This window comes from Artemia franciscana, chromosome 3 (assembly GCF_032884065.1).
Source record: "Artemia franciscana chromosome 3, ASM3288406v1, whole genome shotgun sequence".
NCBI classification, from domain to species: Eukaryota; Metazoa; Arthropoda; class Branchiopoda; order Anostraca; family Artemiidae; genus Artemia; species Artemia franciscana.
This window is the reverse complement of record NC_088865.1, coordinates 18,848,832-18,871,864: the sequence shown is the minus strand read 5'-3', so window position 1 is coordinate 18,871,864 and position 23,033 is coordinate 18,848,832. Positions and strand designations below refer to the sequence as shown.

Sequence of the window (23,033 nt, the reverse complement as noted above, 5' to 3'; positions counted from 1 at the left end):
TAATTTATCCTTCCAGAAATGTCTGTGTGGCTTGTAAAGACGGAAGACACTTTCAAACGTCTAAATGTATTCTTCAAATGTACTCGTAGGCTACACATTCTGACACTCTTATGATGTCCCTCTGCTCCACTGGCGCTGAAAAAAAAAAAATATCAGAATTTCTAGCTTTATTTCAAAATTTTTGAAAATGTGTTTTCGCATTTTACTTTTACTGTTAGGATAGACATAAATAGTATTTATTCTTCTTGATTAACCTTTGAATTTTAGTGAAAATATTTTCACTTGGCAGTTTTTTTTAAGCTTGCTTTTTGATTCTCACTTACTAAGGTGACTGGGAGGGGTAGCAATCAAAAGGGGTTTTAAGCATCCGGTTAAGGATTTGCGGGCTATGGAGATTTCGATGGCACACTGTATATGCTTCCAAGGCTATCCACTCCAAAGATGGCACAAAACTCACATTTTTGGTTCCATATGCTATCTGAAGATGGTGTCTTCTAGGCAAATTTATGTTAAGCATATAGGTGCAAACTTTAGCTTTCAAATTAGCTCTTAAACATTTTTTTTTACGAAGTTTCGGTGCTTCGCTAGTACACGAGAAATAAAAAGAATTAGAGTCAATGAACTAGCGTTGCCTCTAGTAAAGAGCCGTAAGGCTTCAATTTGTTATTTTGCCCCCAGAGCCCAATGGCCCATAAGTTGTAGAAACTTTGAAGGGGGCTCATTCAGTTGGAACTTGAAAGTTCTAGTGCCGTTTTGATGAATCAAAAGGAATTTGATGGCACCGATTCCCCTCCTACGCCCTTTCTAGCTGCCCTCTCCTCAAAGACATCTGATCTAAATTTGGAGATGTCTATTTTGTTCGAAATAATCTAGTCAAATAACTGCTTCCAGAGATGGCACCCCCCCCAGTACCTGGGGCAAGGGTTTTAAGCTATGAAAGCAATCCATTGTTTACAGATGGGAAAAAGCTACCCATTGCTATTGGGAAAGAGGTTCATGTTTGATCCAGGGTTACTACGAATGTGACTACTTTTGACTGCAAATGCGACTACTTGTGACTGCGAATGCTTGCACCTGCAACAACAACTGCTTGTGACACTAACTGCTTTTGCCTGCGACTACGACTACTTGAAACGAATACTTATGACTGCGAATTCTTGTGACTGCGACTAATTGTGAGCGATACTACTTGTATCTGCGACTACTTGCGACTGTGACTGCTTGCACCTGCACAACTGTTTGTGACTGTAACTATTCATAGTAACTGCGACAACTTGCCACTGCAACTACTTACGACTATGATTTCTTACGACTGTAACTACATGTAACTGCTACTCCTTGTAATTACGACTATTTGTGAATGCACCTGTAATTTCTTTTACTGTGACTGCGACTGAAAGTACTTGCGACTGCAACTACTTGCACATGTGACTACTTGCCGCTGTGACTAATTTAAACTGCGACTACTTGCGACCGCAACTACTTGTGACTGCAAAGAAGATACTTACAACTGCTAACGACTGCGACTGTGATTACACGTGACTGCTTCTGTGATTTCGACTATTTGCGGCAACATTAAAACTTAAAATGAACAGAAAATATTACGTATATAAGGGATTCGCTCCCTTGTCAACGCCTCACTCTTTACGCAAAAGTTTTTTAGTACTTTGAAAAGAGCTATTTATTCTAATTAAACAGCCTTTGTGATTCAGGGTTATTCTCAAAGAGTTTAAACAAAATTCGAACTTAAGCGTAGGAAGCGATGTTTTGACGAGGGGACGAACCCTGTAGCTCCTTACTTTCAGTTGAAAAAACCCATTTTTTATTTAATTGAAAACAGAAGCGAGCTGAATATTTGCCGACGTGAAGACAATTTTCGTTGGATGACATGAAATCGGCCATGTGAAGCAGAGCTTAGCTCGTGTTTGGAACCTAGCTTATAAGACCGGCCGGAATGTCTAATTAGTGTCCAATTACCCTTCCTCCTTACCCAAAAAGATAGTTAAAAAAGCGCCAATTAAGAGAAACTTTGCTGAATAATTCCTGCAACAACCATTCTATTGTGAATTTTGTTTCAACGCGAGTTTGTTTAGACAGCAATTAATTACCGTTAATTTTGATCATCAAAGATATTCATGGATGACTTCACAGATATTAACTATTGAATTTCCTTTGCTATTCTTAGTGTGAAACTACTTGGATTGAGTCTTGATAGAGAACTTATAAATCTTTGGTATGTTTGTTTTATTTTTCTAGTTTTGAAGCTTATTGCTAAGTAATAAAATATTTGAGCAAGAAGTCGGGTATTGTGAATAATGTCCCATATCTTTCGGTACTAAAATGTATCAAAATCCTTTACCTACGCTTATGAAACTGTCCCATATTAAGAGTAACCCGATTTCAGAAAGTCGTGATTTAGACCTGAACCCAAACTTTTCAACTAAGGGAAATGCGCTTAATTCCATGTGAAAAACCTTGCTTTTCAGTTATGTCCTTAAAGTACCAGAAAACGAGACAAAAAGTTAGCAAAAAGACAAAACAAAACGAAAGTAATTTTCAGCCATAATATATATATATATATATATATATATATATATATATATATATATATATATATATATATATATATATATGTATATATATATATATATCTGTTTAGAGATTGAGGAGGTCTTTACCGAAGTATGTGCTTTGCCTTTTTGTTTTATTTATTGGGTGAAAAATATTCTCGTTTGATTATTTTCAGAAAAAATTTGCTGAAAACAATTTTGCTGAATAGTAACTGAAACTCTGAAAAAAAAAGAATGGAACTTTATAACAGCTGATCAAACAGTTCGTGGTAAAGAACTATAAGTAAGGAGCGACTTGATCAAATAGAAACCGAAATTCGAAAAAAGAAAAAATGGTTTTTCATATTGATTCTAAACAAATAAAATTCATTAAGTTTAGAATTATCCATCAAAAGTTATGAAACTGAGAAAATTTACCTGATTTTTGAAAAATGGGGAAAACACCCCCAAAATGTCAAGGAATCTTAATGAAAATCACACCGTCAGATTAAGCCCTATTGCTAAACCCTACTGTAGAGGATTCAAGCTCCTACAGAAACATGGATGTTCGTTCTTTTTTTACTTTGCCTTTGGCTGCTCAATTTTGAATTGTGAGGATTTCTTAAGGGTAATTGTATGTGGGGAGAATTTTCTCCAGGGTCAACCTTATGGAGCCAATTGCCGGTGGGGAAAATATTCTGGGGGATTGTCCTAGGGAGAATGTTCAGAGGAGGGGAGGGAAATTTTTCATAAGGGGAACTTTCCTTGGGGAATTCTATGGGGAGGCATTGTCCGTGGAAAGGGGAATTTTCTTGGAAAAATAAGCCTAGAACCGATTTCTTAGTGTTTATAGAGAAACTTCAGCTTCAGGTCTATAAAAATACAGATTAATAATGTAAATTATCCAATTCCTTTTTAAATTTTCTGCTTTTTAAGGAGGGTCCAGACGTTCTAGTAAAAGGAGCGGTCCTCTTTTTCTTTTCCTTTTCTTTTTTTTAATGATATGTAGCTAGATGAATAAAATATTTAATGCTTTAATGCCACAAGGGCCATAAGTACAAAAAAGGACAAAAAAAAAGAAACAACTCGAACACATTCACAATTATTTCCGGCACTCCATTTCCTATTCCTTACAAAAATTGTTCTCTGTTTGTCATTCCTAATTTAATATATTTTACTATACATATATATATATATACATATATATATATATATATATATATATATATATATATATATATATATATATATATATATATATATATATATATATATATATATCCCTGAATCTTTTGATCTCATCACTGAAACAAACCACTTGCTACTTTAAAAAAAGAACTATTTCCTTCGTGTCATCGGGGACAAAGGACCATACACTGAAGCGTATCCTGGTATTCTTATCTAAACATGGGGTATCTGTAGAGCCGTTCCTAGGGTCGGTGTTCCTAGGGCAATTAATTATAGTGTTCCCCCTCCCGACTCAAATATAAGCAAAAAAAGCCAAATGAAAGAGGAAAAAGGATCAAAGTGAGTAATTCCCTAGATACGACGCCCCAAAGCCACAAGGCTCAGGGCAATTGCTGCAGCTGCCCATTCCCCCTAGGAATGGCTCTGGGCATCAGTGACGACTATCCATCATCCTTAATTACTTGGTATTTGCAACAGGGACGCGCGTTTCCTGCTTCACCTGACATCTGAAATTCAGATTCGTGGGATTTTTTTTTTCAAACGCAAGAGCCCCAGGCTCAAGTTTGCTGAGCTTGCAGAGCCACCCTATTAACCCCTACCTCAAGCCAAAAGAATTGCAAGAATTTGAACCCCGTCCCGTAGCACATTGGATTGCATCCACGCGACTAGGATTGCTCCATCCATCACCCTTACACTTCCTAATTTTTTTCTTCTATTACCGAGTACTAGGAAATTACCCTTCCCTTAAGCATGCCACTTAATGTCATCACTATTTAAGCCTACTTTAAAATAAATGTTATATTCCCAAACTTTCTTCCATTGCTGATAAACTCCAAGGGGCATCAAGGCTACGATTCTCTAGCGTATTTTCCGAGTGGTCTGATCCCCCAACACATCCTTTAGAAGCTTTGCTACATTTCCTATCTCCAATTCTAAAGAAGTGGTTTTAGGTGGGGAGGGGGGCAGAGGGGTCACTCGCCGCGTGTAAAGGAATTTTTGGAGCCCAAAATTTCAAATAAACAATCTAACATTTATAATCACTTTGTAATTTTTGAAATTGTATTTTTATTAAAATAAAGTAGAGAACACAGTTGGCACCAAGTATAAGCGAATTGGATCCTAAGTTTTAATTTTTTTTCTATATCTGTTCCCATATAAAGTAAGTAAAGTTAAAATTTAAATATATGAACACATGAAATTTGGGCTGAAATTTTTGGGAGACAGAGGACAGGGTAGTGCTATTCAATATTTTGCCCCCTGCGCAAAAACTTGTTAATGTGATTTTATTAGCAAAAGAACAAAGTCGAACAATTTGAAAACGTCTTAAGTAAAAATAATGTACAGTACAACTAGCCGTTCTCATAGGAGATAAAAATAAATAAGAATATGAAAAAATACAGAGCTCAAAACAAAAAATGAGTGACAGTTTTTTGAAAAAAAAAATTATTTTCAAATATTTGCCTGCCCCTTCCCCTTCTAATAGAATTCCCACACCCCTACAACCTCAGAGTAAGTTTGTTTACATGTGCCAATCTTTCAATCAAAAGTACTACATCACCGACCAATGTTTGGTCAATATAGTAAATGTGAGCCGCCTAGATAATTTTTACAGGCTTGCCTCCCACAAGCTATTTTCCTGCAGGTGCCAATTTCTTCGCAAAGATAGAATTTTGTGATTTTTTAAACCTTAAATGATTCTTATTGGTTTTTCTTTCAAGGCTAGAATAGGATAGGAAAACCCTCAGTAACTGACTACGTAGATGATCTATAGAACAAAAAAAGTTTGGCACTCAAACAGGAGCTGGTTGGAGCATATAGGGATAAGGATTTTCATTGAATGAAAAGGAATCTTTGAATCGAGTTGCCCCCGTAAGAACCGTCAGTACGTCTTCAGGAATCATTGATTTGGGAAAATTTTATAGCAATTTGTGTTTGATGCTACTCGATTGCACTGAAAATGATACTCCATGCTGTGTTTCAACAATTATTTGCTACTATTAACAAGTAACCACATATGAAAACTACCCGAGGCTGATTCAGTACAAAACCCGTGTCAGCTTTTTTTGCTATACTTACCTCAAGTATTGCTACGTATTATAATTTTAAAAATATTCTGGACGGATTATATCTTCATTTTGTATGTCTAAACTGTTAACTCGGTACGACTTTTTTCTAGGTGCTCAGATGTAGAAATAGGATTCATTTTCTCTGTTTTTTCAGATATTACCTCAGGAGAAACGGAAATATTAATGAAAATCAGTGAAGAAGCTGTTAAAATTAATTATTTTTAAAGAAGAAGATAATAATCTCAGTTTATAGGAGAGTAGCTCAAAGCTGATAGCAAGGCCATAGATTTTTAACGTATAAACATTAAGCAGTCTGATATGCGTAACCGAGCCCGAACTCTCATTCCAATATTGATAATTATTATTTTCTGTTACATGGGACTTCTAAATAGACATGAGCCTATCCGAATTATCATGCTAGGTCAACTGCTTGCCGACAAAACTGAGCTTTTAAGTGTTGTGCACCTTATGAAAAGCATCCTAGTTTATTCAGGAGACTGTAAGATGGAACTTCATATTATTTGTTCTCCTGAAGATATTACTTATTATAATGCGCCATTGGAAAAAGTGGTGGCACTCCATAGTGGCACTAACCAGGTCAGTTACTTGTGTTTTTCGTGTGTATATTGATAGTTTTTCTATTATTTTAGGGAACAACTTATTACAATCACTACATTTACGTTAATCGTGATTTTATAATTAAGTTCCGTCTCATTTCAGTTTTTGAATTAAGCGGAAATTCAGTTTTCCTTATAGGTTTTAAACATAGCCTGAGAGTCACATGCTGGTTCCAGAAGAATAAAAAAAATTCCAGCAATTAAAGCTGATGTCATAAAGTTCGAATAACAGTCCAGTAAAAGCCCAATAGTACACACTAATAAAAATAATACATCCCAAAAGCTGCTATTAAAAGTGTTTTCTAATATAGTCTTTTCCATTAAGTTAAAAAGACTACCTAGTCCTTCTGACAGTTCTTTCTAGCTAAATTAGTATTTTCAACGATTCTATCTGTAAAGCTGTTTGTCAAGTGAATTACAACAAGCATAATGTAGGTGATAATGCTCATCTCTGCCAAATGTTTAAGTATTAGCAATTTATAACGATTTAATTGGTCCTGGATTAGAGGTACATACTTCTTGTTTGAGTAAATACCATGTGGTGGCGTGAAGCTAAGCCATTTCAATTTTTAATGCATCAAGACCAAGAGTCCAATTAATGGTCCAACTTGGCTAGAATAATGATCAGCTCTGAAAATATGCCCAGCATGAGGTATATTGACGTATTCAATTGAAATCATTGAATTAATTTGTGTGTTCATGGTGCCAAGCCATGTAATGTAACATTCGTTGAATTTTCATGATAAATTTAAGTTGACATAGAATCAAGTAATACATCCAAAAGGCTCATTCTCAAACCATGTTATTAGTTCTGTTGATACCTTTATATTGCGTGCTAGAATCACACAGTACAATGATACAAAGATTTCGTGGTTTTCAGCTTTGAAAAAGTTCAGCACCACTATCTAAGGAGTGTGGCCTTTGTTTATGTAAGGATTTATGACATTTTTCAAATGGCAGATTATATAGGGGTTTTCCATTCACTTCACAAAGCGCACACGAGAGTCAAAAAATTAAATTTTTTTTTTGAATGCTCCTCTTCACTACCGAGCAGCGCTAGGGCTCTTAGCGAATGCTATAAAATAGCTTGAACGGAATTTCAATTATAGTCAAATGTACGTTCATACGTTTTGTTGACATATAGATGTCGTTTGTTGGTAATGCCACTGGACAATAATTTAAGTACTGTAACTGAAAAGGCATATTTTAGGCATTTTACTCCTGTACCGAATTGTTAACTTTACGTTTTTGTACATTGATATCCGCTTAAGTTAGGATGGCAATGTCGGCAACATGGCCTTGTCTAAAATAAACAGTTTGATGAATTTCCTTATATTACATAAGTACATGATTATAGCAGGCGGACTTAAGAAATGAACCGAGTTTCAGGCCACAAAAGCTCATTGCCCCACACATAAATAGCCAAAAGGCTATTGTTGCCTCCTTGGGCGTGGCAATTTGAGATAGGGCGGCTGCTTATTTTTCCCCCATTATCGAAGGGTGTTTCTTGGTAGAATCATAGCATCCACTATTGTTTTCTCCCATCCAAAGAGCTTCACTCACCAGCTTCTGATCGACTTGGGAAATCAACACTAGAGGGGACTAGTTAACCACCATTTATTAGTCATCAGCGAGAAGTGGCCTTTCATCCTCAGAGTCGGTACTAACAAAAGAGCCTATTTCATGCACCTTCGATTGCTCCTTGTGAATCTTTTCTTGTGCCAGGGTCAGTACTTCAGATGTCCAGGGGGTTAACCCCCATTACTTGATTTTGGCCCATTACTGGCCTTAGTGTATCCAATATTGGCAGAGTGTTTCTTATGATCCTTTGTACTGCGTCCCTATCACTCCATCTTTAAATATTATGTTCAGAAATGACTCGAATTCGGTTTGCCTATAAATTTGAGACGTCAGCAGAATCTATTATAATCGTAAGGCTAAATCCTAAAACGATCAGTAACTCTGGTTTGGCCATCTCTTCAATAACAATGCGATGTATCTGGATAATTATTTATACGGTTAGGTATCTCTTTATAATTTCATATATTTTATATTTTTCATCGATTCGTAGTTTATATTTTGTCAATCTCTGATATAAGAATTATTGCTCACTTTTCCGCATTGTAGGTTAAGGTAACTTATCATGGTCTTGGAGGAATAGTGACGCAACACTGGAAAACAATAAAAGAGATGAGAAAATATTTTGGTGCAGTGGATAAATCAAACAGAATGTACAAAGAAGATGTTTTCTTTATTCGGCCTCTTTATCATCGCATTTTCTCTTTTGATAAGGTAATATACCACTCTTTAAAAATCAAAAAGGATTAAATCAACTTTTAGTTGACTGAGAATATAGAATGAAAAACAAAGAAGAAAAAAGTATAGAATGAAAAACAAAGAAGAAAAAATGTAGAATTAAGAAAATAGAAAAGTCTACAAAACACAGAAAAAGAACGCAGAATGGAGAATATGGAATAAACAATTTAAAATAAAAAGAAGGAAAGTAAAGCCTACTAACAGAGACAACGCTTTCTCCTGTTTTGGCTTCTACAATATAAATCATGGAACACCCCCCGCCAGGTGCACAGTATTTATTTCAGGAAAGGTTCACTTTTGACGCGAGGGGGGGATAGGCGAACTCGCTAAACCCTCTAGGCCTTGACATAGTTTACAAACCACCAAGAAAAACCCTAATAAGCTACACGTCTCGGGGTGTAAGTGGGCCTGAAGGCTATTTCGTCTCCTAGGCCCATGCACGAGTCTTCCTTGGCCCCTCTCAAGATATTTTTATTTTCTTATTCCTTAACGGTGAACGGTAGGGACAACTGGAACCAACTTTATTCTCAGACTAAGTATTAGAATCGTGTTTGATTCTTAGGACTCCTATGAACAAAGAAAAAATTAGGGGGAAGATTAAGGATTGTTTAACAATTAATTATACTTCAGGTAAATATTATACTGATAAGCACACATTTTTACTTATTTCTGGCTCCTTTTTAATCATACCCGGAAATTCTCTTCTCTCTCTCTCCTGTTTGTTTTTCTGTGGAAAATTCCCTCCCAGAAACTTTCTTCCCCACAGAAGATTCTCTCTCCGGAATTCTTCCTTCTCCAGACAGCGTCCGTATATTTTTCAATAACAAGCACTATGTTTAAAAATTTCAAAACGTACAGCCCTTTGCCTAAGGGATGTGGGGAGTCGTTTCATCTCGAGAGACATAATTATTGGATCTTTTAATCTATACTGAAGAAAACGGCTGTTTTAAAATTGTAATCAGTTGTTTTGGAGAAAAGAGGGGGATGGGAGGGGGGCTAGTTACCCTTCGGTATTTTTGGTTGTTTGAAAACTAGAACTTTTGAAATCTATTCGTATGAGCCCTCTCCTAATGTTCTAGGACCATTGATTTGATAGGGTTTAGTCCTGGGAAAAAACCACAAAAACAAAAATAAAAGAAAAACAAATTAAATAAATATTCCTGATCTTTTATCTGAAAAAAAAAAAATGCAAAATTCGACATTTTTTTAGATATCAGCTAAAATTTCTAAAGTAAGGTTTTCTTATATGCAAAACCTGACACTGTGAATTTTGATCGCTGGGTGTTTTGGAAATGTTTCCCCTCTAATTTGAAAATCAGCCACATTTCCTCTGTGGGTACAACATTAAACTTATATATTTATACATTTGGAATCAGCATGAAATTCAATTCCTTTGATATGCCTAATGTTATCAAAATTCTGTTTTTTAGAGTTTCGGTTATTACTGGATCGAGCTCCTCCTCACTTACAGTTCGTTGCTACAAACTGTTTGAAATAGTATCTTTAGTAAATACTTTAAAAAACATAATATAAAAAAATAAATAAAAAGCGTGTGGTTTGTAAAGAATACTTTTCTTCTATAGGAAATTTTTATGTAGGGAGAAGACAAACAATTTAGAAAATAGGCTACATCAGCATAAAACAGTAATAGAATTCCCTAGAGTATATAAGGGGGTTAGCATTAACTGGGATAAGGGCGACTATATATTAAATAGGGTAAAATTACCTATTTAATGAAGTGGGTATGTATATTAAAAAAGAAGCCATAGCCTCGATATTGGAGAAGAAAATGAAACTAGGAAGAATCAAGAAGCATGAAGGTTGAATATGCTTATGTAGAGTCAATACTAGATTTCTTAGTATTTAGTTAGTTAGTTAGTAGTTAGTAGTAGATTAATAGTTAGTTTGTAGATTTCTAAGTTGGAAAGAGCCACAAGATTTCCAAATGGAAAAGACACGAAAATTTTCTTGAAAACACTCTCTTTCATACAACTGAAACCTAACTGATACATAGCTGAAACCTAAAGACCTTTGACTTGTTCTTACTTTAATCAGTTTTAAATGTATTAACCCCTGTTGCTTGCAATGTGTTTTAGTAAAAATAAGATTTTATACTATTAGTGTCTTATGTGCGTTATTAAGTCTTCAGTTTGTTTAGACTTGTAAAACGATTTTCTTATCACAGTGGAGTCTTTTGGAAATTATACAAAACAACCACTATACTTTTCTTGGATGTGATTATTTTTTTCTGTATTTTGCTATATATTGCTTTTTCCTCTCTTGATATTATGCTTTAGCTCTTTAGTCAATTCTATCTTTTTTGCTTTTTTTCCTGCTATTAAGGGCGACTAGAGGAAATACTGAAATACCTACACTTTATCCTATCACTTAACTTCCATTTTATTTATAATATTTTGGTGTTCATATTTTAGAATTTGGTTTCTCCTTTTATTGATTTAAGACTTAAGGTTCCTTCCTCATTCAAAATTGGCCTTCAATCTAGACTTGAAAAAAAATATAAAAAAGCAACAATTATGATTCAGAAGAAAACAAAAATGTAAAATATTACTCGGTTCACTTTTTACTCTGTTTTGCTTCCAAAATTAGACACACTGGCTGTAAGAATGTTATTTTTATTCTATGAAACCTGACTGGGGCATACAACCTCATTTCTATTTCTTCAATCAAAAGTTTTTTTTAAAGTGAATTTTCATGGTCTAATTAATTTGTTTTTGGCACCTCTTTCTTGTTGTTGTTGCTGTTGTTTGGGCTTGACACTTTCGACCAATAGGTTATGTGCTTTCGTATCACTTTATGTTTTTGTGCCTTATATAATCACTTGCTTGCTTGAGTGTCACTTCAGACAATTCTGAATTGGTATATGTATCACTTTTCTTGTTAAAGGTAGGATTTTTTCTCCTGCAGCAATCGCCTGCGCTGTAAAACAAAATCAAAATAATACATATAAACTTTGTTATGATGCAATTATTACACATATGTAACATATTTGTAATAAACAACATATTTATACTTTATTACATGCCACATAATTCCTGACATAAAAATACAAACAGGCCTCTGTCTTTGGTGCTCAGTTCATATTCTTCTGCTTCTCTCCTTCCAACAGTCTCCCTAGATGTTTGAAATTATGTATATAAAGCCAGAAACTAGATGTCTCTTCAGTTGCTTATGCCTTTCAAAACTGCTCTAATTTCTTTTACTATGAAATATCCAATAATTATACCACATAAAATCATATTGGTATTTGAATTTCTTTTATTTGTGTTGCTTTATTTTTTTTATCAGTCTCGAGTACAGAGTTCGTTTGTACAATATTACATTTACAACAAAAACATTTTCAACATGGTCTCTACCTTAAGACTTTATGGCAGGAAAGGATAAAGGAAAAAATAACCTACAAAAAAATAAAAATAAAATCAATCTCCCACCTCAAAAATAGCCAAAATAACAAGCTAGGCATGGGAGTAGAACCTATTTTGAAATGAAAAATTTAACAAGATTCATATAACTCGTGCTAAAAAAAAAAAAGAAAAAAAATCCAAACCCAATCCACAAACATCAACTCAAAGGGAAATTGGTTAGTTGGAAGTTATTTAGCATTCTTTTTAAGGCAAACAACTGGTAGCCCTCTGCAGACTCTTGGAGCATATATAAATTATATTACGAACTATCAGAGGGCTTTTGTCAGAGGGCTTGTTGTGGAGGTGTGAAAATGATAAGACGATTGTAAGATATTTAGAATAATATACCCTGTTCAAGGGAGCTGGCAGAAAATTTTCTAGGGGGGCCAGACGCCAAAATAGCAGTGGTGGTTGGGTGGGTGGCAGGGAATATACTTAAGGATATTATTTTCGCAGGAATAAGTTTGTTTTTAAACACTTTTAGGAAATAAATCTTAAATAAAAAGAGTAATTAAAATGCATGCAAAATGAAACAAAATACATGAAATTTTAGCACTTTACAGGAACAAAAACTTATCGCTTCAGTGGTCAAATATAGAAATTACCAGCACTCCGTTTAGTGGAAAAATTTCTGATTATAGTGGCTTAATATACCAGCTCATGGGTCCTATTGCAATACAAGCAAAAGTTGGCGGCATATTTTGCCAAAGTTGCCCTTTAATAAGTTGTTTTCCTGTTTTTTCTAGTATTATACGAACTTTCTTGCGTACTGATAACCGTACTAATTACTAATAAAAAAAACTTCACATTGAAGATAACCATAAAAAGGCAATTCTTTGATTCAATGCTATCAATAGTTAGGCCTTATACTTTCGTTATTGACAAGGATCGTTATTTACTTACCATCTATTCATGTTAAGAATTAGATTTTTTTGTTACTCCAACCAAATCTTGCGTGAGCTGACTGGCCAACACACCATGGCGTCCACAAGCCTGAAAGCAACGAATGGAGAAACCATATACGATCAGTCCCAATGTCTTGGTCTATGGAGGAAAAACTTCGACATACTGCTCAACTCAGATCGACCTGATTCCATTGACCCAGGGCTTGTTGCTGCTGCTGCAGAGGCTGCCGCTGCCCCCGACGGTGATGAATTTTCTCCTGAGGAGATCAGATCGGTCGTAAAGAAACTTAAGAACAATGAAGCAGCCGGCACTTGTGGCATCGCTTCTGACCTACTCACAACAGGCGGCCCTGCAATGATGCTCTGGCTGCAGATGGTATTCAGCATATTCTGGCGCACAGAAATTATACCATCAGACTGGAAGAAAGGAATCCTTGTGCCAATGTTTAAGCGCAAAGGCAGCAAGACGGACTGCAGCAACTACCGCGGTATCACCCTACTGTCTGTTCCTGGAAAGCTGTTTGCGATGCTAATGCTAAAACGTGCAACAAGTTTCCTACATGTGCAACAACCCCCAACAGGCCGGATTCATGCCAGGAAGATCGACAACTGAGCAGATTCACACGGTTAGACAGATCGCTGAGTAGACAGTGGAATTCAACAAAAAGCCTACATAGCTTTCATTGACTTTCGTTCAGCCTTTGACGCTGTTGACAGACCGTCCCTTTGGCTAATCCTGAAAGCTGCGGGCCTACCTGCAAAGATAGTCAGCCTATTCAAAGAACTTTACAGTATCTCAGAAAGCGCCGTCCTGGTTAACGGGAAGCTTTCTTCTTCCTTCCCAATACAAAATGGAGTACGGCAAGGATGGGTTGCTGCACCTGAGCTGTTTAACTGCGTCATAGACAACATCCTGAACGAACCGCACCGTGCGCACCCTTCCGGCATCAGATATGCCGAGAGGCTCTGTCCAATGTTGCCTTCACGGACGATGTAGCTGTCCTTAGTGACAATCTCAAATAAATTAAGTCTGCACTCGAGACGCTCTCCTCCACAGCATCTAGAATTGGGCTGCAAATCAACTGCAAGAAAACGAAGATCATGTCCATGGAAAAGATCGCATCAGCACCACTCTCAACTGTTGTGATTAACGGCCAAGCTGTCGATGTGGTAAGACCATTCACATATCTCGGATCAATTATATCCTCCAGTGGCAGACTTGACGCCGAAATATCAGCCAGATCAGCCAAGGCAAGCTTTGTGTTTGGACGACTCCTGGGAGCAGTCTTCCACAAAATGCAAATTAGCTGCCATACCAAAGCCCGAATTTACAACGCCACTGTCTCAAGCATCATGCTGTACTCATCTGAGACATAACCGATAACCCAGACACAGCTAAGAAGCATCGATACTGTTAAGGCTAGACACCTGCGTCGAGTCGAAGGCTTCAAACGGTATGACAAGATCCGCAACACTGAGATCCTGAAGACCTTCAAGCTGGCGAACCTCTCTACCCAAGTAGAAGCCCGCTCTCTAAGGTGGTACGGCCACCTACTTTGTCTCCCGCTAAGTACCCCCGCAAGGATCATCTCGGACTTGAATTCCTCGGAAAATGGCTGGAAACGCCCTCGAGGAAGGCCATGCACTAGATGGGCTGATGTAATAAACCAACGCCTGCTCAATCGCAACATCAAGGCCCCATCCTTAGCCCTGGACAGGGCTACTTAGAAAAAAAAACTGACGGCGTTGTCAACCAGTTCCCTCTACGCTGGCGACCCTGCTGAGCAAGAGAGTTAAGTCAAAGTAAATCAAAGTCAACCAAATAATTTAGAAAAATATTTGTGGAAAACTGGAACGGGGTCACAAATTAGAACTTATATTTTCCTTATTAAGGGTTAAAATCTATTGGTTTGCAGGCCTCCAACAATGGGGCAACACACAATTTTTCCCTATGGTTTTCCCCTATTCTTCTCTCTTTCCTTTGGTTTCCTTTTAATTACTTTATAGTCCCAAATTTCCAGGATGGCATGGCCCCTATCGGCGCCCATGACCCCTTTGTTCAGTTGATTTCCTTTCTAAAAAGTATTGTTAGTTGTTCTGTGTATTTTTTTCCCTTTATTTGTTCATGGCACAGTTCTTGTTTATATTATGAGCGATAAAAATGTAATTTTTTTTTATCCTACAAGCATAAAGTCCTGAATATCATTTGTATTTATTGATTTGAGATAAAAGAAAAATTGACTTTTTTCTTAGGTTATTGCCTTAGACACCGACCTAGAATTTCAAGTTAGTATCAGAAGCTTGTATGAAGGTTTTTCAGATATGGAGCCAAACGCACTGATTTCTGTGGCACATGATCTGGCACCACATTATAAAAATGCATTCAAAATGTATCGGGAAAAGAATCCTGGCACATCCGTTGGGGAGCCTAGACCTGGATTTCAGGTATTGTAAAGAGCTTACATGTAATAGTGCAGGGCCATTAACAATTTCTATTTAATTGAAGTGACATGTAATATGTATTGACATTAAAGAAGTTCACCTCGAATATGACACTGGATGTATTTCCACCTAAAATTTTTCATTTATTAAAATGTTTTATGATTTCCCCATTTTTGTATATAATTAGTCTATTTTAGGAGGGGGGCTCAATGAGTTCCCTCCAGAAAAAGATCTCACATATGTTCCTAGATCTGACATTTTTATCCTCTAAGGACTGCTGGCTGCTCAGTTTTCTGCTATTTATGCGCTGGAATTTCTCTTTCCAAGCATAATTGTTTAGCTCATAATGAACCTACGGGTACCCTTCAAATGTACCGGTATCTATCGGTACCTATCATGTTACCTGCGCTACTTTATTAATATTTGTGAACACCGAAATTAGCAAGTGAGTTTTTTGATTGAAAATATTAATTGATTAATTAATTGCTACCCTGGTTTTGAGAACTATTGATACCTGACCTGGAAACTGAGGCACCCTCTTTAGTTTTCCATTTGAGTATATAATAATTCACTTTAAATAATTGTTAGATTGTTGAAGAGGGCTGTACTTAGGATCTTGCAATTGTGTTTTCTATGGAAAAATTAGCTAATGTCCTCTATCCTTTTCATTTTCATATTTTTCCAGATTGCTGCAGATGACTTGTTGTCTTATATTTCACTATAATGAATTGCGTATTTCCTATGGCTAATCACTTGATTTTCAAACAAATCAGCAAACAAACTTTAATTGTACCCTATCCTGGGTCCCTGCAAAGTCCAGGGCCAAAAAGTAATATTATTATAGTTTGATACCGAATATCTTTAGAGTCTTATAAATATCATTTGATAATAAATGATAACCATGGGCACCGGAAATTTGGGACTATAAAGTAATTATAAGGAAACCAAAGGAAAAAAAGCTGAATAGTGAAAAACTACGGAAAAGATGTGTACTGCCCCATTGTTTGATTCCTTCCAATAGCTTTTTACCCTTAATAAGGAAAATATAAGTTCGAATTTGTGACTGGGTGACCACTTTCCAGTTTGGTGCGTGGAAGATGGCCTAGTTGCCCTGCAATTTTTGGTTACTTGAAAGGGCACTAGCAATTTTCATTCCCGTGAGAATGAGCCCTCTCTCAATATTTTAGACCCACTGGGTCGATACGATAACCCCTGAAAAAAACCCAACAAAACAACAAATAAACCAATAAACACGCATCCGTGATCTTTCGTCTGCCATCAATTACAAAATTCCACATTTTTGCATGTATGAGCTAGAAAACTCTACATTAAGCTCTTTGATACAATGAATCCGATGGTGTAGTTTCCATTAAAATTATATTACTTCGAGGGGGTCTTTCCCCCTATTTTTCGAAAATCAGACAAGTTTTCTCAGGCTCGTAACTTCTGATGGGTAAGATTAAACTCAATGAAACTTATATATTTGGAATCAGCATATTAAGCTAATTCTTTTGTTATATCTATTGGTATCAAAACTCCGTTTTAAAGTTTTGGTTACTATTAAGCTGGGTCGCTCCTTACAGTTCGTTATGACGAACTGTTTGATTACCATCAAGATCCAAACATAGATCATTGAAATATTGATCGTTTTTTCTGCGGTACTAAAAGTATTGTATTCATAAAACCTTACAGTTTCATGATATGTAATTAAACAAATAGAAAATACTTCAAATAAGGTAAGGAGCAAGTTTAGAACTTAAAATAAATTTAAATTATTCTGTATATAAGGGGGCCTGCTCCCTTCTCAACACCTTGCTCATTAAACAAAAGTTTTTTAGTGCTTCGAAAAATATTATCTTTCTAATTTCAAATTTCCTTAAAATATTTGAAAAAAGCCAAACTTCACGGTAAAGAGTTAGGAGCTAAGGAAGAGAGAGCCCCCTTCATATAAAGGAAAATCTGTTCAAATATGTTTTCAATCTGTTCCTGCTTTCATTTGAAAAGCTTATTTTTTATTTAATTACTGATTGTTTTCGATCTCTAAAATCCCTGATTAATTGCTTTTAAAATGTGTAAATCAGTAATTGTACGTTGATTAAAACCCCCCTACGCTTAAATTTGCAATATCATTTCGGATAAAATTTGAATATGCTTAAAAAATTGGCAGTGAATAGTAATTTTGGTAAAAATTCCTTGTTAATATTACTACTAAAGAATGTCAGTTGGATAAAAAGGAGTATTATTGTTAGTATGGATGGAAATTCTGTGATATTTTTTATCTTCTACATAAATGAAGTCACCACAATTTCTACAAGAAGATTTTCTTGTCGATAATTACATTAAATACATTTCAACACATAAAAGTCCTTCATACAAATAGAAAACGAAAATAACACCATTTAAAATTGCTGAAAACTAAATTACTTGCAGTATTTACCATCCCAAAAAAAAATGCCTTTTCTACCTCTGTGCTGGTAGATAAGAGAATTAAAATTTTAGCTGTACAGAGAAACGATTTAATTCATTCATGCTCCCGCCCTATCTCATTCAATGTTTAACTGAAACCTCATGAAGAGTAAGCAGTTTACCCATCAAAATTTTCTTTTTAGGAATCTATCCTACCCTTAACCTAAAAAATTGCTCACCCCCTCTCATTATAACTGATACTTTAGCTCATCGAAAATTGGGCTGAATTTTCTTTCTTTCAGGCTTGGTTTCCCCAGAAACAGAACCCGAAAACACTCCTGAGAACTATTTTTTTATTAGCTTGAAACTTGTTTGGTGGGTGCTAGGAGACCCAAAAAAGGGCCAAGAACTTGCCTTTATTGCCAGTCTAAAACCCAAAACCAGAAGTTCCTAAGCCAAGGGTAAAAACGGAATAGTTTTGTTGCATAATTACCCTAAAAACAGGGATTTAAAATGGCCATTTTTTTGGGGTTGGCTCAAAGCTTGTATCTTTCAGTCCTTGTCCCCAGAGGACCTCAATGCACGTGCACATGCAAGTAGAAAATGGAAACAAAACAAGGGGAATGAAATAACTCGTTTCCCCCGAAAAAGGGTAAAGAAACGTATTTCTCTGAACTCCTTGGATTTAAGGGTAAACATTTTGTCAGTATTTCAAGAGGTTCTCCCTCAATTGTTCTCTAGATTCTGTTGTCTCCCCATGGAGAAAAACGGACCCCCCCCCCAAGATTTTAAAAAATGTCACGTTTTTTATATTAATTATAAATTTTTTTTTTGGAGAATGCACTTATTATCTTCCCCTACATTTTGTGAATTGGTGACCTGTTCAATTTTTGATACGATACCACAAATAAAGAAAGTTTTGTCACTCCTCACCTTAAGTCTGAAAGGCATATTCCATAAACTTAACTTTTGAAGATGTTTATTCCAGTTAATGTCCTTATCGTATCCCCATAAGCCACATCTCACTTTGTTGCTGACTTTTGATTATTGTTCTTAGCTTTTAATTGTTATTCTAGATTTTTTTTATTATTTTTATATTATCTCCTGCGCATCAAAAACACATTTAAGAGATTCCACTTTGACGATGAGTAGTTGAAAAGATTCATCTTTGTGAGCTCTTTAAAATATATTTTTTTAAGTTACTAATTCATCAGTTTCCCTTTAATTTCACACTATTTTTCTGTATTACTGATCTGTTTTTCAGGGATATAATACTGGTGTCATGCTCATGGACTTAGAAAAACTAAGAAAAAGTGAAACATTCAATGTATACCTTGAGAACATGTCTGATTTAGCGGCAGAGTTCAATTTGACCCCGGCATTGGCTGATCAAGATTTTTTTACAGTCATGGGTGCAAAACACCCCAATATGTTTCGTGTTTTAAGTTGTGAGTGGAACTATCAGCTTGATGAAGCACAAAGGAATGAGGGAAATGGTGATATTTTTGTATTGTACCACAGTTGTAATAAAACTGCCAAAATTTATCATGCAAATGGTGGGAGCCGATTTCCAAGTGAAAGATTAGTAAAATAAGTTTTGGAGTAACGCTTATTCCAATTATGGGTTTAGTGAGCAACAAAGAAATTATTCTTAAATCCTGAATGAGCAGAAATGGTGAAATAATTCTGAAATAGAACAAAAAAGGAACATAAATTTTTCAAACAAGATTGTTTATATTTCAGAAAATTCATGCAAAGAGAATTCACGCGGAAAACGAAATTCCATTTTACCCTCTGGAAAAGGGAATTAGAGTCTGATAAATTAAGAAAGGGTGAGTGAAATTAGAGTCTGAGAAATTAAGAAAGGGTGAGTGAAATTATAACTTAATTAGATGCCCCTGTGAGATGGATGCTGGTGCGCCAAATCGGAATTTTAAATTAGCATTGTTTGTTTATTGAGTATGCACTTCCCTCTGGCTTGTTTCTAGGTGGGTAATCAGTGATGGCTGGCTATTTGTCATGTTCTTAATGTATGTGTCCATACTCTGGGCATTATTTGTCGTGTTCTTAGTGTATAGTGTACTGTAACTTTTTGTGTTTCTTTTTTGTTGTTGTTCTTTCTCCCTGTTTCCCTGTCATAAGGCGATGCAGGGAGAATATGAAAGCTTATTTGTATTTTTTTTTAACTTTTACTTTGGAGTTATATTCAGTTTTGAACTAATTGTTAACGCATTGTAGGCAAGCAGGCAGGCACCAGTTTCAAATTGAAGATGGACTAATATCTATAAATGTTAAATATATGCGGCAGTTACCCGGCCCCACAGCCAATATATCTTCTTTGAATGATAAATAGAAATAATTACAGAAATAAAAAAGTGGGGACAAAAAATGCTGCCATCTATTGATTCCACCCTTTCCTGTTCGTGATTTCACCTGAGTTTATCACTTGGTTTTTCCCACATGGGATTGCATTAGAGAAATGGTATCAGATGTACCCCCTAAACTTTAGAAGTTCTCTCGTTGCTAAAGAAATTAGAGTATATCGTTTGCTCCTTTCTAAGTGGTGACGTTAGAAACTTGGCCTACGGCAAACTTTTGAACTAAGACAGATCGATTTTTTTTCGACGTCAGTCGATAGCTCTTGATGAGCTAATCAAAGTATATATAATGCATTTTTTGGTATAAAAATTCCTTCATGAGTTATACCAGTTTGAAAGTTTAAAGGGTTTGACAACTTCAATAGTAAGGTACATGCTGAAACCAAATATAGGCTGATACAGAAATGGTATCAAATATACCTCTTAAACTTTAAAAGTTCTCCTATTGCTAAAGAAATTAGAGTTTATCCTTTGCTCTTTTCTAAGTGGTTTGTTGGAATTTGGAAACTCGGCCTACGGCAAAACAGTCAACTTTTGAACTAAAACCGATAGATTTTTTTTTCGACGGCAGTCGATAGCTCTTGATGAGATGATTATCCCTTTTTTGGTGGATAAATTCTTTCATGAGATATACCAGTTTGAAAGCTTAAAGGGGTGGACAACTTCAGTAGTAAGGTACACACTGAAACCAAAAATGGGCTGATACCAATTGTGAGACATATAGGGGAGTGTTGAGCAACAGTCGGCTGTTGGCTCATAACCATCTTCGGCAATGAGGGGTTCGCAACTTTTGCTAGTTGGTATACCTATTATTTATTTCCGGTGTATTTGATGGTACGACCAGTTTGGTTCCAGCGGTAAGACATGTAGGGGAATTGTAAGTAATAATCGACTGTTAGGCTACAATCATCTTTAACGATGAAAGGTTTACAACTTTTGCTAGTTGCAATGAGGGGTTGGCAGCTTTTGCGAGTTGATGTAAATAGTATTTTAAGATCCTTACAGATTAACAACTTAAGCGTTTAATCGAAGCGAGGAAACAAAACCAAAGTGATGCTCTCGCAAAACTTTACTCGGCGAAGTCGAACAAAGGTTGCCGCAGCACCTCACGTTGCCCATGCAACGTAGATCTAGTTTTCCTTATTATTCAGGGTAAGGAATTGTATGTTCCATATATAGGGACTTCAGACAAGGCGGTTCTAATTGTGTACTGCTCCTTTTTATCTAATACTATTTTCAGGAGTTATGGGCTATCATATTTTTAGTATTGGACGTGATCGTCTCTTCCTAGGCTGCTAGATGCCGCTGCAACGTTGATTTTGTATTTCTTGATATGGGACGTTATCGTCTCTTACTGGGCTGCTAGCTACCGCTGCAACCGGGATAATGACACTATAATTACTATATAGTTATATCATAACTTTAATAACTATAATAAGAAACAGGAAAAGCCTATGACTTTTCTTAATTGGAATAGTAAGAGACGATCTAGATTTAACCTACAATTATGACGCCATTCGTCAATCTTACTTTTTAATGACAGAAAGATTTTAACCATTGAATTTCCTTTAAAATGAGCCATTAAACAACTATCTACCATGTTCCAGTGCCAAGCTATCTGATGAGTAAAAAAAGAAAAAAAGATTCTGTATACGCAGAATATCGCGGTAGCAGTCAATTTTTTGATTTTTCAAGTCAGTATATTTCTCTTGTTGTTCAAGCTAGTGGATGGTAAGTTTCCTATATAGAGGTTTTAGATAAGGCAGTTCTAAATGCGTACTTCTTGTTCTGATCTGACTCTATTCTTAGGAGTTATGGGTTATTATATTTCTTAGTATTGGATGTGATTGTCTCTTACTAGGTTTCTAGCTACAACTGTAATCTAGATAACATATTTTTTTTAGTATGGGACGTGATCGTCTCTTACCAGGTTGCTAGTTCCCGCAGCAAGCCAGATTGTTTTTAATACTTCAGTTACTATGGGCTAAAGTTTGATTTTTAATAATTTATGTAAACCCTTATTACAATGGAAGTAATCGTCTCTTTCTAGGTCTCTGCAAAAGCCTGCTTGGTGCAATGGATAGCTTGTTTGACTTCTACTCCGAAGGTTGCAAGTTCTAATCCCACCGCAGGCAATTCTCAGAAAATTGTCAATTTAAATTCTAAACAAAACTGCTATTCATTCAATCCTAATGTAATCTTTGTAAATATATATATATATATATATATATATATATATATATATATATATATATATATATATATATATATATATATATATATATATGCATATATATATATATATATATATATATATATATATATCATGAAAAGAGAAATCACCAATGCAACAGCACAAACACAAAAAAAAGAAAAGAAAAAAAAAGAGAGACAGAAGGAGAAAAGGAAGACTGTTTTCCTAAATCATCCACACAATCACACAGGTCAAACAGCATAGCCACACACAATCAACCATAAAGAATAATCCATGGATTATACCCCAACACCTAGTTGGAGGGGGCGCTTCGCCCCCCCAAGCCCCCACGCGTGCGCAAGTCGTTACGCGCCATATTAGTTACGCGCCATTGTAGTTGTGTCCCTGTGTCCCACCTGTGAATATAGATAGATATATATATATTTTTAACTACGTAAAACTTGCGAATGTACAACATTCTTGGCTGTCCCATTGTCTGTACATATAAATAGATACTTGTCCATGGGAAAAACAATCTGTATTCAGATCT

The 23,033-nt window shown here is 35.7% G+C and overlaps 1 protein-coding gene across 1 annotated transcript; it reads left to right on the top strand.

The window, feature by feature from the left end:
• The first annotated feature begins 892 nt into the window (after positions 1–892).
• LOC136024975 (xyloside xylosyltransferase 1-like) lies at positions 893–22,644 on the top strand. The gene is made up of 5 exons (XM_065700580.1): positions 893–2,233; positions 5,958–6,400; positions 8,548–8,712; positions 15,317–15,508; positions 19,176–22,644. The coding sequence occupies exons 2-5, from the start codon at positions 6,122–6,124 to the stop codon at positions 19,503–19,505; spliced, it is 966 nt and encodes a 321-aa protein (XP_065556652.1). The 5' UTR covers positions 893–2,233; positions 5,958–6,121; the 3' UTR covers positions 19,506–22,644.
• The last annotated feature ends 389 nt before the right edge of the window (positions 22,645–23,033 follow it).

Coding starts and splice junctions, on each gene's coding strand:
- LOC136024975 (XM_065700580.1), top strand. CDS start 6,122: ATGCGTAACCGAGCCCGAACTCTCATTCCAATATTGATAATTATTATT. Junction 6,401..8,547: donor TCCATAGTGGCACTAACCAG/GTCAGTTACTTG, acceptor TCCGCATTGTAG/GTTAAGGTAACTTATCATGG. Junction 15,509..19,175: donor AGCCTAGACCTGGATTTCAG/GTATTGTAAAGA, acceptor TCTGTTTTTCAG/GGATATAATACTGGTGTCAT.